We start from the raw sequence: 17220 nt of genomic DNA, 5'->3' as shown, positions 1-17220 counted from the left end.
ACCAATGAGAGTTAATTGATGTTCCGCTCATCTGCATGTGTCTGTTTTTTTTGTTTGTTTGCTATTGGTGTCTGGCCGTGACAGTCAGATTTTTGCACAGTGCTCGGAGATAGCACTCCCTCTACTGGTCACCATGTGTCCTTGCGGGGTACTATCCTTTACAATAAAGAGGATAGTCCCACATTTGCCTCAGCCCTTGGTTCCTTAATGTGATCAAGATTTTTGAAGGTGATAATGCCATAGTAGATGAAAAGCAACTCTGGAAATCTGAACATTTTTTTTTAACTCTGTGTTGTCATTTCTTGTTCCAGTAAATCAAATCAAAAATCAAATCAAATGTTATTTGTCACATGCACCGAATACAACAGAATACAACTTAAGAGTGAATTGCTTACTTACAAGCACGTAACCATCAATGCCGTTTTAAGAAAGATACCTAAAATGTTTGTTTTTTAAATGTACAAATAATTAAAGAGCAGCAGTAAAATAACAATAGCAAGGTTATATACAGGGGGTACCGGTACAGAGTCAATGTGCGGGGGCACCGGTTAGTCGAGGTAATATGTACATGTAGTTAGAGTTATTGAAGTGACTATGCATAGATAATAACAGAGAGTAGCAGCAGCGTAAAAGAGGGCGGTGGGGCGGCAATGCATATTGTCTGGGTAGGCATTTGATTAGATGTTCAGGTGTCTTATGGCTTGGGGGTAGAAGCTGTTTAGAAGCCTCCTGGACCTAGACTTGGCGCTCCAGGACCACTTGCCGTGCGGTAGCAGAGAGAACAGTCTATGACTAGGGTGGCTGGAGTCTATGACAATTTTTAGGGCCTTCCTCCGACACCGCCTGGTATAGAGGTCCTGGATGGCAGGAAGCTTGGCCCCAGTGATAGACTTCTGTAAAGGACAGATGTTCACATTTAGTGTCTACATGTTAGATTGTCTTTTGGGTGGGTCTGATGATGATTGGTGTGTGTCACCTCTCTTTTTCGTCTGTGTGTTTACAGGTGTGTGGTGTGTTGGCATGCCTCGTGGGGGATTCTGGGTAGAGTGCTAGTTTCCTAAAGATTGGCCAACAGGAGGAGAAGAGAACAGAGGAGGAGTGCCAACATGGCTCTGCCCGACAAACACAAAGTGAAACGCCAACGACTAGACAGAATCTGTGAAGGTAAGAGACACTTCTATTTTTGTACACTTAGGGAGAGAAAGGGTTCCAAAAGGGTTCTTTGGCTGTCTACATAAGATAACCCTTTTTGTAGAACCCTCTGTGCAAATCTACCGATGTGTCCTTGAGCCAGGCACTTAGCCCTAATTGCTCCTGTAAGTCGCTCTGGATAAGAGCATCTGCTAAATGATTAAAATGTAAAAATGTAAATGTAAAATGTTCTACATGGAAACATAAATGGTTCTTCAAAGGGGACAGACAGCCTTTTAGGTTCTAGATTGGAACTTTAAAAAATATATATTTTCCTATCTACTTTTCCTCTGTCATACTGCTGAAACTGAATCACCCCACATTGAGACAAAGATGTTCTCAACCTGAGTCATATCTGTTCCACTGGAAGAGACTAAAGGAAGGATTTGCTGTAGTATGCAGTTCATATAGTCCTAGTGGTTGTGAAGAGGATCTATTTTTCTCTCCTCTCCCTTTTTCTCCCCAATTTCGTGGTATCCAATTGGTAGTTACAGTCTTGTCCCATTGCTGCAACTCCCCTACAGACTTGAGAGAGGCGAAGGTCGAGAGCCATGTGTCCTCCAAACACGACCCTGCCAAGCCGCACTGCTTCTTGACACACTGCTCACTTAACCAGCTCACTTAGCCAGCCGCACCAATGTGTCGGAGGAAACACTGTACAGCTGGCAGCTGAAGTCAGCTTGCAGGCGCCCGGTCCGCCACAAGGAGTCGCTAGGGCGCGATGGGACATGGAAATCCCAGGAGGCCAAACCCTCCCCTAACCCGGACGATGCTGGACCAATTGTGTGCCCCCTCATGTGTCTCCCGGTTGCGACAGGCTGTGACACAGCCTGGGATCGAACCCGGGTCTGTAGTGACACCTCAAGCATGTAGTGCCTTAGACAGCTGCGCCAATCGGCAGGCTCTCTCACTCTTTCTGTTTGTCTTTCTCTCTCTCTCGCTCTCTGTCTCTCTCTCTCGCTCTGTCTCTCTCGCTCTCTGTTAGCTATAGCCCATCCATCAGCAGAGGTTATAGCAGTAAAGCCTGCTGTCAGCCCTGTGTTAGAAAGAACCTGGCCACGCTGGGTAGGGTCACAGTAGGAATGGTCCTGGCTCCCGTTCTCACTGTCTATTTGTCTGAGAGACAATATCAGTCGCCGTGACTGGATTAGTCTCCTGTACTGAGAAGATCATGTCAGCAGAGATCATATTTGGCTCACAAAATAAGCTCGTCTTTGTGTGTGGGTGTGTGTGTGTGCATGTAGCCTGCATGTGTATATATGAATAGCCCATCAGGTATTTAAGCCCTATAACTTTGTCAGAATGTAGAAGGGGACTGAGTTAACCTGCTTCATGACGTAGCCCTCTATGTCATCATCATGCGTCACTTCACTATGCCGACTCATCGCATCACTCTACCTTTTGTCTGCCTCCCTTCATGTTAACCGCAACACTACAAGTCAGTTAGAGAGATGGTTAGTCACAACAGCGTCTGACTGACTTTCACGTTTAACTTTAGGAATGACTCAATCCAGCCAGAATTATCCATCTGTCACGAAACACAAGGCATTTTCCACTAAGAATGAGGTTTTCCAGGCTAATGGTGGAACTTCCCGGGAGAGCCAAATGGAGTCCCTGGGATAGTGTGGGTGAGAGGGAGTGAGAGAAAGCATTTGCTACTTCCCCACCTCATGTGAAAGGAATTTGTAATACCTTCATAAGGGGTATTCAGGCTGGTGATTGTGTTACTATATTTTAGCCTTGCTGAGCTTTTGGGGGAACATCCACACACTGGCACCATTATTCATTAGTGATGGGGGGTAAAAATCCATACAGTTACATATCGGGATATTATTTTTGACGATATATCCTATAGTATCGTTGTGACAATATTGCAATATTATTTTTGCGCTAGTTGGCTGTACCTGCACCAAAACTCCAGTATTTTCCTTCATAGCTTGTTCTCCATCTACTTTTTAAATAGGGAGCAAATTTGTTTCAACACTTATTTCCATGACTGATTGAAACTCGTTTTATCATGGCTCTCTTGTCCCTCTGCAGCAGACATATGGTTGGAACATCGAATTACAATCAAATCACAGTATCGAATCACAATGCATATAGAATCGTGAGAATCGCAATACATATCGTATCGGACCGTAAGTATTGTAAATTTGTGAGGTCCCTGGCAATTCCCATGGTAGACATACACACCACTTCCACCCCCTCGACTGTAGCTTTCCAGACCTGCAGCATGCCATGCCCTGCCTATAGTCTTTAACAACCTTTACTGTGTGAGAGACCCGTGGGACCAACGGCCCTGCCCAGCCCTCCAAACCACAGCATTGATGGTTGTCTTACAGGGCCTGGGAGAGAAAGTAAGGAACCTCAGGCCTGGCCAAGGAGAGAGGGAGGGAAGGAAGGGGGGAGGGAGAGAGAGAGGGGGTATAGGAGGTGGACGTGGGTTGGCAAGAGACTCTTAAAATCTAGTTTGATGTTTCCAGATTGCTGTGCTGCTTGCTGCTGAGTAGAGACTTTGTAATAAAGAGAATCACTTCACCAAACGTTGGGATTGATTATGTACGCTAGGCTCTGACAGTCATTTTCTGTTTTATAAGAGCCACTGCGTGTGTGTAAATGTGTATGCGTATTTGTATGTGTGTGCTTGTGCATTGCAGGAAAGGCAAATGAACCTACCACTACAGTACTGCACTATGCTCCTCTGCACCCCAGTATCTCTACTTGTACATTCATCTTCTGCACATCTATCACGCCAGTGTTTAATTACTAAATTGAAATTATTTCACCACTATGGCCTATTTATTGCCGTTACCTCCCTAATCTTACTTCATTCAAATCAAATGTTATTTGTCACATACACATGGTTAGCAGATGTTAATGCGAGTGTAGCGAAATGCTTGTGCTTCTAGTTCCGACAATGCAGTAATAACCAACGAGTAATCTAACCTAACACTTCCACAACAACTACTTTATACACACACAAGTGTAAAGGGATGAAGAATATGTACATAAGGATATATGAATTGGTGATGGTACAGAACGGCATAGGCAAGATGCAGTAGATGGTATCGAGTACAGTATATACATATGAGATGAGTAATGTAGGGTATGTAAACATTATATTAAGTGGCATTGTTTAAAGTGGCTAGTGATACATTTTTTACATACATTTTTCCATTATCAAAGTGGCTGGAGTTGAGTCAGTATGTTGGCAGCAGCCACTCAATGTTAGTGGTGGCTGTTTAACAGTCTGATGGCCTTGAGATAGAAGCTGTTTTTCAGTCTCTCGGTCCCTGCTTTGATGCACATGTACTGACCTCTCCTTCTGGATGATAGCGGGGTGAACAGGCAGTGGCTCGGGTGGTTGTTGTCCTTGATGATCTTTATGGCCTTCCTGTGACATCGGGTGGTGTAGGTGTAACTGGAGGGCAGGTAGTTTTCCCCCGGTGACCAAAAAAGCCGATACTGATTAATCTGCCGATTTATTATTATTTTTTTTTAATGTTTTAATTTTTTTTAAATAAATAAATAAATACAAGTATTTGTAATAATGACAATTACAACAATACTGAATGAACACTTATTTTAACTTAATATAATACATCAATAAAATCAATTTGGCCTCAAATAAAATGAAATGTTCAATTTGGTTTAAATAATGCAAAAAGAAAGTGTTGGAGAAGAAAGTAAAAGTGCGATATGTGCCATGTAAGAAAGCGAACGTTTCAGTTCCTTGCTCAGAACAGGAGAACATATGAAAGCTGGTGGTTCCTTTTAAGACCAGGAGTCTTCAATATTCCCAGGTAAGAAGTTTTAGATTGTAGTTATTATAGGAATTATAGGACAATTTCTCTCTATACGATTTGTATTTCATATACCTTTGACTATTGGATGTTCTTATAGGCACTTTAGTATTGCCAGTGTAACAGTATAGCTTCCGTCCCTCTCCTCGCCCCTACCTGGGCTTGATCCAGGAATACATCGACAACAGCCACCCTCGAAGCAGCATTACCTATCGCTCCACAAAAGCTGTGGGGGGAACAACCACTCCAAGTCTCAGAGCGAGTGACGTTTACATTTACATTTAACATTTACATTACATTTAAGTCATTTAGCAGACGCTCTTATCCAGAGCGACTTACAAATTGGTGCGTTCACCTTAAGACATCCAGTGGAACAGCCACTTTACAATAGTGCATCTAAATCTTTTAAGGGGGGGGGTGAGAAGGATTACTTTATCCTATCCTAGGTATTCCTGAAAGAGGTGGGGTTTCAGGTGTCTCCGGAAGGTGGTGATTGACTCCGCTGTCCTGGCGTCGTGAGGGAGTTTGTTCCACCATTGGGGGGCCAGAGCAGCGAACAGTTTTGACTGGGCTGCGCGGGAACTGTACTTCCTCAGTGGTAGGGAGGCAAGCAGGCCAGAGGTGGATGAACGCAGTGCCCTTGTTTGGGTGTAGGGCCTGATCAGAGCCTGGAGGTACTGAGGTGCCGTTCCCCTCACAGCTCCGTAGGCAAGCACCATGGTCTTGTAGCGGATGCGAGCTTCAACTGGAAGCCAGTGGAGAGAGCGGAGGAGCGGGGTGACGTGAGAGAACTTGGGAAGGTTGAACACCAGACGGGCTGCGGCGTTCTGGATGAGTTGTAGGGGTTTAATGGCACAGGCAGGGAGCCCAGCCAACAGCGAGTTGCAGTAATCCAGACGGGAGATGACAAGTGCCTGGATTAGGACCTGCGCTGCTTCCTGTGTGAGGCAGGGTCGTACTCTGCGGATGTTGTAGAGCATGAACCTACAAGAACGGGCCACCGCCTTGATGTTAGTTGAGAACGACAGGGTGTTGTCCAGGATCACGCCAAGGTTCTTAGCGCTCTGGGAGGAGGACACAATGGAGTTGTCAACCGTGATGGCGAGATCATGGAATGGGCAGTCCTTCCCGGGAGGAAGAGCAGCTCCGTCTTGCCGAGGTTCAGCTTGAGGTGGTGATCCGTCATCCACACTGATATGTCTGCCAGACATGCAGAGATGCGATTCGCCACCTGGTCATCAGAAGGGGGAAAGGAGAAGATTAATTGTGTGTCGTCTGCATAGCAATGATAGGAGAGACCATGTGAGGTTATGACAGAGCCAAGTGACTTGGTGTATAGCGAGAATAGGAGAGGGCCTAGAACAGAGCCCTGGGGACGCCAGTGGTGAGAGCGCGTGGTGAGGAGACAGATTCTCGCCACGCCACCTGGTAGGAGCGACCTGTCAGGTAGGACGCAATCCAAGCGTGGGCCGCGCCGGAGATGCCGAACTCGGAGAGGGTGGAGAGGAGGATCTGATGGTTCACAGTATCGAAGGCAGCCGATAGGTCTAGAAGGATGAGAGCAGAGGAGAGAGAGTTAGCTTTAGCAGTGCGGAGGGCCTCCGTGATACAGAGAAGAGCAGTCTCAGTTGAATGACTAGTCTTGAAACCTGACTGATTTGGATCAAGAAGGTCATTCTGAGAGAGATAGCGGGAGAGCTGGCCAAGGACGGCACGTTCGAGAGTTTTGGAGAGAAAAGAAAGAAGGGATACTGGTCTGTAGTTGTTGACATCGGAGGGATCGAGTGTAGGTTTTTCAGAAGGGGTGCAACTCTCGCTCTCTTGAAGACAGAAGGGACGTAGCCAGCGGTCAGGGATGAGTTGATGAGCGAGGTGAGGTAAGGGAGAAGGTCTCCGGAAATGGTCTGGAGAAGAGAGGAGGGAATAGGGTCAAGCGGGCAGGTTGTTGGGCGGCCGGCCGTCACAAGACGCGAGATTTCATCTGGAGAGAGGGGAGAAAGAGGTCAGAGCACAGGGTAGGGCAGTGTGAGCAGAACCAGCGGTGTCGTTTGACTTAGCAACGAGGATCGGATGTCGTCGACCTTCTTTTCAAAATGGTTGACGAAGTCATCTGCAGAGAGGGAGGAGGGGGAGGGGGAGGAGGATTCAGGAGGGAGGAGAAGGTGGCAAAGAGCTTCCTAGGGTTAGAGGCAGATGCTTGGAATTTAGAGTGGTAGAAAGTGGCTTTAGCAGCAGAGACAGAAGAGGAAAATGTAGAGAGGAGGGAGTGAAAGGATGCCAGGTCCGCAGGAGGCGAGTTTTCCTCCATTTCCGCTCGGCTGCCCGGAGCCCTGTTCTGTGAGCTCGCAATGAGTCGTCGAGCCACGGAGCAGGAGGGGAGGACCGAGCCGGCCTGGAGGATAGGGGACATAGAGAATCAAGGGATGTAGAAAGGGAGGAGAGGAGGGTTGAGGAGGCAGAATCAGGAGATAGGTTGGAGAAGGTTTGAGCAGAGGGAAGAGATGATGGGATGGAAGAGGAGAGAGTAGCGGGGGAGAGAGAGCGAAGATTGGGACGGCGCGATACCATCCGAATAGGGGCAGTGTGGGAAGTGTTGGATGAGAGCAAGAGGGAAAAGGATACAAGGTAGTGGTCGGAGACTTGGAGGGGAGTTGCAGTGAGGTTAGTGGAAGAACAGCATCTAGTAAAGATGAGGTCGGCGTATTGCCTGCCTTGTGAGTAGAGGGGGAAGGTGAGAGGGTGAGGTCAAAGAGGAGAGGAGTGGAAAGAAGGAGGCAGAGAGGAATGAGTCAAAGGTAGACGTGGGGAGGTTAAAGTCGCCCAGAACTGTGAGAGGTGAGCCGTCCTCAGGAAAGGAGCTTATCAAGGCATCAAGCTCATTGATGAACTCTCCGAGGGAACCTGGAGGGCGATAAATGATAAGGATGTTAAGCTTGAAAGGGCTGGTAACTGTGACAGCATGGAATTCAAAGGAGGCGATAGACAGATGGGTAAGGGAGAAAGAGAGAATGACCACTTGGGAGAGATGAGGATCCCGGTGCCACCACCCCGCTGACCAGAAGCTCTCGGGGTGTGCGAGAACACGTGGGCGGACGAAGAGAGCAGTAGGAGTAGCAGTGTTATCTGTGGTGATCCATGTTTCCGTCAGTGCCAAGAAGTCGAGGGACTGGAGGAGGCATAGGCTGAGATGAACTCTGCCTTGTTGGCCGCAGATCGGCAGTTCCAGAGGCTACCGGAGACCTGGAACTCCACGTGGGTCGTGCGCGCTGGGACCACCAGATTAGAGTGGCCGCGGCCACGCGGTGTGGAGCGTTTGTATGGTCTGTGCAGAGGAGAGAACAGGGATAGACAGACACATAGTTGACAGGCTACAGAAGAGGCTACGCTAATGCAAAGGAGATTGGAATGACAAGTGGACTACACGTCTCGAATGTTCAGAAAGTTAAGCTTACGTAGCAGGAATCTTATTGACTAAAATAATTCAAATGATACAGTACTGCTGAAGTAGGCTAGCTGGCAGTGGCTGCGTTTTTGTTGTTCTATCTCTCTATAGTGCTGTTTCTTGTATTATGGTCTCTTGTTTCTTTAGAGGTTTCACTTTGTTGTCCTTTTTCTTTTCCTTTTTCTTCTGTCCTTATTTTGTCTTCCTTTCTTCTGTTAACTAGATATTTTTTGTTGTTATTATTACGTTTGAAACGCTATTAGTGCGCACCCAGCTAACTAGCTAGCACACTGTACATATACTTTTCTATTGTGTTATTGACTGTACGGTTGTTTATTCCATGTTTAACTCTGTGTTGTTCGTGTCGTACTTCTTTGCTTTATCTTGGCGAGGTCGCAGTTGTAAATGAGAACTTGTTCTCAACTGGCCTACTTGGTTAAATAAAGGTGATAGTAATCATTTTAAACTATTTGCTTCTTTGTGTTAGGATATCTGAACACGTGCCATTTGAGACCTTTCTGTCCTTTTCTTTTTCTGTATATAGACCAAAGAGAAACAGAGGCGATCTTTAAATAAGAGGCTCACTCCTCTGCCAAGCGGGGGTGGGGGTGGTCTTCTAACCCCCATAATGCATCTCTCCCCGCCAGTCAGAAATGAGAGCTACATGTGCATCCCTGACCGGTCCAAGCCACTAACCCTTCACCCTGGGAAGCAGAATGTTTTCAACTCACTTTATTGGTTGATATAATACACACACAGCCAATTGGCCAGTGTTCACTCATGGGTCTAAAATAAAAAACAGTGTTGGTGTTACTAACCATTGTTAAACCAAAACCATGCTCATTATTATCACATATCCCAGCATTTTTTGAATATGTATGTTTTTGATTAATTCATGTTATGCTACTCAAATATACATAACATACATTTTACTAAACTAATCCAATCTATTACTTTGACTTATTGCACCCATTACTGAAATGGTTGTTCCAGTTTAGATGGTTTAGGTAGTCCCATATCTTAGTCTTCCCAACCCGGCAGTCATTCTGCAGGTTGCAAGTGAATACACATTCCAAATGTTGGATATCCCCACTCTGGCTGAATTCCAATAGTAATTACAAATCACTTTGCAAGCCAGCATAATGCCTGATTTTGCATTTCAGGCTACTTTATTAGAGTAAACTAGGCCCCCAAAATAAGGCCTTGTGAAATATGTGTTGTATATTGTGTTAAATAATTACATTTTTATGATAATATATTCACTTAGGATCTCACTTGGTGAAGGCCTCAGGGCTGAAAATGGATGAATGCAACAACCATGTCTCTGTCACTAACAAATACGGTCATGGGTGGCAACTCTACAATTTACTAAAGGCAAGGCACTCTGGGAAATATGCAAATAAGGATTAACACTAAGCAGTGTGTTAATTTAACAATGAAACGTGTGGACCTGTATATACACTGGACCAGTGTTGATTTAACACTGGAGAATTTGCAGTGCTTATAAAACTGGGGTTTTGCTTCGTGGCTATTGGTTGATTTGGCAACAGCAGTGTTTACAGACAATTAGGTCATTCTACCAGAGATAATGACCCTGTTCTGCTGCACTGCAGCTCTGAAACTAACTGTGTGGTAAATTATGCTTATTGAGGAACTTTACACATTGTGGAGGGGTGAATCAGGTTATTAACATGCGATGGAAAACCATGTGAAGTAGGCCATACATGATGTAGATTAGTGATGTAATTTTTTTATTACATTTATTTTACTTTTATTTAACCAGGCAAGTCAGTTAAGAACAAATTCTTATTTTCAATGGCGGCCTAGGAACAGTGGGTTAACTGCCTGTTCAGGGGCAGAGCGACAGATTTGTACCTTGTCAGCTCGGGGGTTTGAACTTGCAACCTTCCGGTTACTAGTCCAACGCTCTAACCACTAGGCTACCCTGCCGCTACCCTGCCACCCCTTGATAGACACGTTTTGAGACGATGAACCCTCAAGTATTATACATATTGTTGTTTTTACGACTTCTTTTAGACTATCATGCACGGTACATAATTCCAAACAACCACGCTTGTTAAGTACTTAAATGTGTAGCGTGTTCTTCTCAAGCATAATGATATGGTTATTTTCAGATAGACCAAGGAAATGCAGTCTAAGACAATATTTTAAAACCTCCCAGAGTCTGAGGCAAGAAATGTTTTGCACAGGCACATTTTTATTTCCTTAATTAGAACAAGTTTGACAAGGTAAACAAACCAGCTGCTTGAATCTATTACCAGAATCGTGGAACTGAAGCATGAAATAGTCCATATGAATTTGATGAATGAAAACAAGATTGGTCTTTGTAAGGATGACAGACACGGACCATCATGGCACGGTGTGATTGAATATTCCATCACTCAGCTTTCTAAATGAAACCAAACTAACCACATTTCTGTTCTCAGAATAACCGTGTCAATAGAATCTCTGTTTATATTGGACTATTGATTGCATTGTTAAAGATCCTGATGAGTAGTAACTGTGTTTTGCCTGCAGTGGACACTAGATTCATTATTGCTGTTCTCTGAAGTGAAGGGCTTCTGTTTGGCCTTAATAAAGGCGTCCATGGGGGGTGCTTAGCCGTAACCTCCTTACCCCTAAAGGAAACAGTCTGATTAGTGTCCAAAGAGTATGTAGACTCAGACACATTAGTCAAGAATAACAACTCAAATGATTCACTAAGGCCTACTCGGTTTATAAACAGGTGAAGGGCTTGCATGTTTTAGGAATGAAAGTTACAAAATGGACCTTTAATGAGGAGACAGTGAGACACGTCTTCTGTCAGACATCAGTTGTCATCTGCGTATGACAAGTGACTGCATCATCCTATGCTTGGCCCAGCTGCAGTGGCTTGCTGCCCGACCTCGCCCTCCCCTCCAGCCCACCTCTCAAACACTGCAGCGCCCCCTCCCTCAACCCCTTGTCCCGTCTGTCTGCTCCATCTGTGTACCCAGCATGCTCTGGTTTGGCTACTGCTATGGCTGCAGGGTAGCACTCCAGAAGCCAGTGCCACGATATTTAGTCAGACCTAAGTGACGTTGTAAGCAGAAGGTGTGAAGGTGAGGGGAGAGCAGAGATGGGGGAGGAGGTGAGGGTGATGGTAATAACTAGACGGGGAATGTGGTTCTTCTCACATACATGTACATGTTAAGAATTCTCACAAATGTGTGTTGTAAAATGAGTTTATTTAGGAATTAAGGTTTCAAAAAGTCTAATCTTTGTAAGAGGGTCACTTAAAACATGGACTACCAATTTGCAGCACCTGCCTGGATAATGTATGGCAGCACATTTACAGCAGATGGTAAACCATTCGTTGGCTGTTGCAGTGAAGAGGTGAGGGGTATTTGTGTAATCAGCCAGGAAAATATAGGAGAGGTATCCTGATGGCTTTTTCCCCAATAGGGGAGCCTTGTACCTAGACTGTAAGCAGCCCAAGCCCCTAATACACCCATCCCCCCTTCTCCTAGCATCCAGTCAGGTTATGAACATCCCAAGCAACCATATCCCCCCCCCCCCCCTGGGTTTTGTTCCAGGCTCCCAGCCAAGACCCACAGCCACTTTATGGGCTTATGGAGAGGGGCATGAAGTATTGTGTGTTGGGGGAGGAGAAGAACTCATCTGGTGTCCATAATCTCACAAATCCCAGGGAAGGAGGACCATCGTTTGAGTGTCCAGGCTGGAGGAAAGATGACTGTGTGTGTGTGCGTGTGTGTGTGTGCGTGCGTGTGTGTGTGTGTGCGCGTGCGTGCGTGTGCGTCATACAGTATTTATGGGAGTTAGCTTGTGTGTGTGGTAGCGGTCAATTCTTGGAAATGAGTTCTCATAAAGACAAGTCACATCTACTGCAAAGAGAAAACAATAGGCTGTTCTAAAAGAGCTGTGTCTGTTCTGGTTTGGGCTGGAAGGGGGAGGGGCTGAGGGGAGATTGTGACAGTGGCGAGAGGTGCATTGTGGGATGCAGGATCTGACAGTGGGAGAATCTCAATTGCATTTCCTTGACTCCTCACATCCTCTCTTCACGCCATCTTCACAAAAGTCATTAGAGGAGAGGGTCAGAGGGGAGGCACCTCTGACTTTCTCATGCAATAGGTTTTGAGAACGAAGCACCGCCGTAGCACGTTATATTTTACGATGAACACTGCAGAAGTTAACTCCTTCCTCTGCTACGCTTTCGTCCGCATGAGGCTATAATACGTTGAGTTGCTTTTTTTGTCCCCCCCCAGTTTTATCATTGGAATATGATACAAAATGAGGCAACGGGTGAATTAGGACCATGCTGACGCCTCCGAGCGGTCGGGTAGGCTGTTTGGAGTGTTTATCCGACTGGATATAAAATATATTTACAGTACCAGTCAAAAGTTTGGGCACACCTACTCATTCCAGGATTTTTCTTTATTTGGACTATTTTCTACATTATAGAATAATAGTGCATACATCACAACTATGAAATAACACATATGGAATCATGTAGTAACCATAAAATTGTTAAACAAATATATATATTTGAGATTGTTCGAGGTAGCCACCTTTTGCCAAGATGACAGCTTTGCACACTCTTGGCATTCTCTCAACCAGCTTCATGAGTTAGTCACCTGGAATGCATTTCAACAGGTGTGTCTTGTTAAAAGTAATTACTGCCCTTCTTAATGTGTTTGTGCCAATCCGTTGTGTTGTGACAAGGTAGGGTTTGTATACAGAAGATAGCCCTATTTGGTAAAAGAACAAGTCCATATTATGGCAAGAACAGCTCAAATAAGCAAAGAGAAATGACTATCCATCATTACTTTAAGACATGAAGGTCGGTCAATCCGGAAAATTTCAACGACTTTGAAAGTTTCTTCAAGTGAAGTCGCAAAAACCATCCAGCGCAATAATGAAACTGGCTCTCATGAGGACCACCACAGGAAAGGAAGACCCAGAGTTACCTCTGCTGCAGAGGACAAGTTAATTAGAGTTAATAGCATCAGAAAGTGCAGCCCCGTGTCTTTGTGACGCGGAGTAGGTGAATGGATGAGCTCCTCGTTTGGTTCCCACCGTGAAGCATGGCGGAGGAAGTGTGATGGTGTGGGGGTGCGTTGCTGGTGACACTGTCAGTGATTGATTTAGAATTAAGGCACACTTAACCAGCATGGCTACCACAGCATTCTGCAGCGATACGCCATTCCATCAGGTTTGCGTTTATTGGGACTATTATTTATTTTTCAACAGGACAATGACCCAACACACCTCCAGGCTGCGTAAGGGCCAAGAAGGAGAGTGAGGGAATGCTGCATCAGATGACCCTGACCTCAACCCAATTGAGATGGTTTGGGACTGAGTTGGACTGCAGAGTGAAGGGAAAGTAGCCAACAAGTGCTCAGCATATGTGGGAACTCCTTCCAGGTGAAGCTCCTGAGTGGCGCAGCGGTCTAAGGCACTGCATCTCAGTGCAAGAAGCGCCACTACAGTCCCTGGTTCAAATCCAGGCTGTATCACATCCGGCTGTGATGGGGAGTCCCATAGGGCGGTGCACAATTGGCCCAGCATCATCCGGGGTAGGCCGTCATTGCAAATAAGAATTTGTTCTTAACTGACTTGCCTGGTTAAATAAAGGTCAAATAAATCAAAAGAAGCAGGTTGAGAGAAAGCCAAGGGTGTGCTGTCATCAAGGCAAACGGTGGCTACTTCAAATAATCTAAACTTATTTTGATTTGTTTAACATGATTCCATATGTGTTATTTCATAGTTTTGATGTCTTCACTATTATTCTACAATATAGAAAATAAAGAAAAACCATTGAATGAGTAGGTGTGTCCAAACTTTTGATTGGTACTGTGTATATATAATATATATATATATATATATATATAAATAAAACCAAGGTTGAGCCCCTGGAATATTCTATTATTCTATAGATAGCCTACAGAAATTGGTTCAGTTATGGCCTAAAATAAATGTATTCATATGGGCAGAATATTGTATATAAATTAGTTCATATGGTTATATGAAAGCTGAAGGCTAAAAACAGCCTATTCTACACTGAGTGTACAAAACATGAATAACACCAGCTCTTTCCATGACATAGACTGACCAGGTGAATCCAGGTGAAAGCTATGATCCCTTATTGATGCCACTTGTTCAATCCGCTGCGATCAGTGTAGATGAAGAGGAGGAGACAGTTTAAAGAAGGATTTTTAATCCTTGAGACTATTGAGACATGGATTGTGTATGTGTGCCATTCAGAGAGTGAATGGGCAAGACAAAATATTTAAGTGCCTTTGAACGGGGTATGGTAGTAGGTGTGTCACGACTTCTGCCGAAGTCGATGCCTCTCCTTGTTTGGGCGATGTTCGGCGGTCGACGTCGCCGGTCTTCTAGCCATCGCCGATCCATTTTTCATTTACCATTTGTTTTTTTCTCGTTTTCCCACACACCTGGTTCTCATTTCCCTCATTATGTATTGTGTATTTAACCCTCTGTTCCCTCCATGTCTTTGTGTGGTATTGTTTATTGTAAGTGCTTGTGCACATTTTGTTTGACTGGTGCGCGTCGGGTTATTGTGCCGATATTTGTATTTCTTATGCCGTTGGTTTTACTATTAAACTGCTCCTGCTATTATCAAGTTCTGCTCTCCTGCGTCTGACTTCCCTGCCACCAGATACGCACCCCTTACAGAATACCACACATGGAGTCAGCAAGCGCAGGAGCCCCTGGTATGAGGAAAGAGGAGCGCGTCCAGGAGCAAGTGACGATTATCCAACATCTTGGCGTCGCGTTGGACCGCGTCGTGCAGACAATGGACCTCTGGGAAAGACAGAGTTCCTCCAGCTCCCCCACCAGCACAACCGGGGTTACCACTACTCGTCCCTCCTGCATCCAGTCCCAGTGGGATGCGTCTCGACCTTCCCAGGGAGTGTGATGGGACGGCGACACGGTGCCAGGGTTTCCCGTTACAGCTGGACTTATACCTGAGCACCGTTTACCCGGCTCCCTCGAGAAGGGAGAGGGTGTCCGTCCTCATTTCGTGCCTCTTGGGGAGAGCTCTGGAGTGGGCTAACGCCGTATGGGGAGAAGGAGATACGGCGTTGGATGACTTCGAGGAGTTCACCTGCCGCTTCCAGGCAGTCTACGACCACCCTCCCAAGGGTAGAGCGGCGGGTGAACGTCTATTCCACCTGTGGCAGAGGACGAGGAGCACACAGGAGTTTGCTTTGGACTTTCAGACCCTGGCCGCCGGAGCGGGATGGATCGACCACTATCGCTGCAGTTTGCACGAGGACGTCCGTCGAGAGTTGGCCTGCAGAGACACCACCCTTACTTTCGACCAGCTGGTGGATCTGTCCATTCGGCTGGATAACTTGCTGGCTACCCGTGGACGTCCAGATCGGGGTCTGTCGGGTCCATCCCCCAGCACCACCACTCCGATGCCCATGGAGCTGGGAGGTGCTGCTCTCAGGGAGACCGGAAGAGATTCCGTCTCGTGCACCATCTGTGGCCGCAGAGGTCACACTGCCGGTCGGTGCCGGGTTGGTTCCTCTGGGAGTCAAGGCAGCAGGCAGGGCACTCTTCTCCTAAAAACCAATGAGGAGATGGCAGAGGTGGGACTTGCAGCGTGTGAAGCGTCACAAATAGAACCAAGTTCTATTTTAGCACCTGGCCACGCAGATGCTCATGAGCAGTTTGTTTTGCAACGCTCGTGCCTGTAACACGAGTGGTGTGGTCACCATGTTACTGCTCTACCGGTCAGTCATGAGTCATGACTGCAGTAAAATTCCACGCAGTAAAATTCCACGTGACTGTTGTGTCACGGTAATCTCCTTATATGCACTCGGGACATGCTTTGGTAGTACCCAACTCACTAGTGGAACTGGTACTCAAGGCTCTATTGTCCTTCTAACCACTCTGACATCAATTGCAATCAAAAATCACATCAAACACTTATCATCAAAACAGTATAGTGTTTATAAAACTCACCTCACTGTGATTGATCAATTTGAAGAAAGATGTTCAACAACAGGTTGAAACTGAGTGGAAAACATGGTCATAGTGGATGTTATTTCAAAGCCTAACAAGGAAATGGACAGCGCTTTCTAAGGTGACGATTCGTTCTGAACACCCAAACACATATTAGAGCTGACACAGATCCATAGGCTTATACTACATACATTGCATTCGGAGAGTATTCAGACCCCTTCCCTTTTGGGGAGCGCTTGGCAAACTGAGCTTGGACGGAATGTCCCCTGTCGAGCAGCGAGAGGCTGCTTGCTCCTCAAACAGTGGTTGATGTGTGGAGTGAAGTAAGTAGCCGAACAAACAGGCAGGGAAGCTGCCTCCATTCGATATTCCAGTGTATAGGCAGATGAAATGTATTTTTCCCCCTGACCCTGTTCCTGCCCTTTGATAATGGGCCGTTCTAAATCGAAACAAATGTAGCGTATTAGTAAAGATAATATGAAATTGAGAATAGTCTGATGGGTGATAATATGATCACTTGATTAGAGAACAGTGTGTGCAGCCTGAGGCAAGGAACAGAGCTCAAGTGACTCAAATCATCAGAAGCCTATCATGCAGCCCATATATATAGTTTGATTTATAAGACATTCTAAGGTTTGTATCATTATTAACAACTGAAGTTGCTAAAATAACTCTAAATCTAGTGTAGCCTATAGGACCTGTTTCAAAGGACCACTTTTATGTTCAACCTAGCCTTCGTATGTGCACTTACTCCAAAATGGGAAAAATACCCTTTCTACTTCATTCAGC

The 17220-nt window shown here is 45.7% G+C and overlaps 1 protein-coding gene across 1 annotated transcript in view; it reads left to right on the top strand.

Annotated features, from left to right (window-relative positions):
- The window catches only part of LOC115135073 (C-terminal-binding protein 2), a 95137-nt gene that overhangs the window by 24020 nt on the left and 53897 nt on the right, over positions 1-17220 (top strand). Inside the window, exon 2 of the mRNA XM_065023178.1 lies at positions 1004-1164. Within this exon, the coding sequence (XP_064879250.1) occupies positions 1107-1164 (58 nt within the window). The 5' untranslated portion in view covers positions 1004-1106. The remainder of the gene's footprint in view (positions 1-1003; positions 1165-17220) is intronic.

Source organism: Oncorhynchus nerka, linkage group LG10 (genome assembly GCF_034236695.1).
Source record: "Oncorhynchus nerka isolate Pitt River linkage group LG10, Oner_Uvic_2.0, whole genome shotgun sequence".
Lineage (NCBI taxonomy): Eukaryota > Metazoa > Chordata > Actinopteri > Salmoniformes > Salmonidae > Oncorhynchus > Oncorhynchus nerka.
Note: the sequence above shows the minus strand (reverse complement) of the source record. Positions and strands in the feature narration are given on the sequence as shown.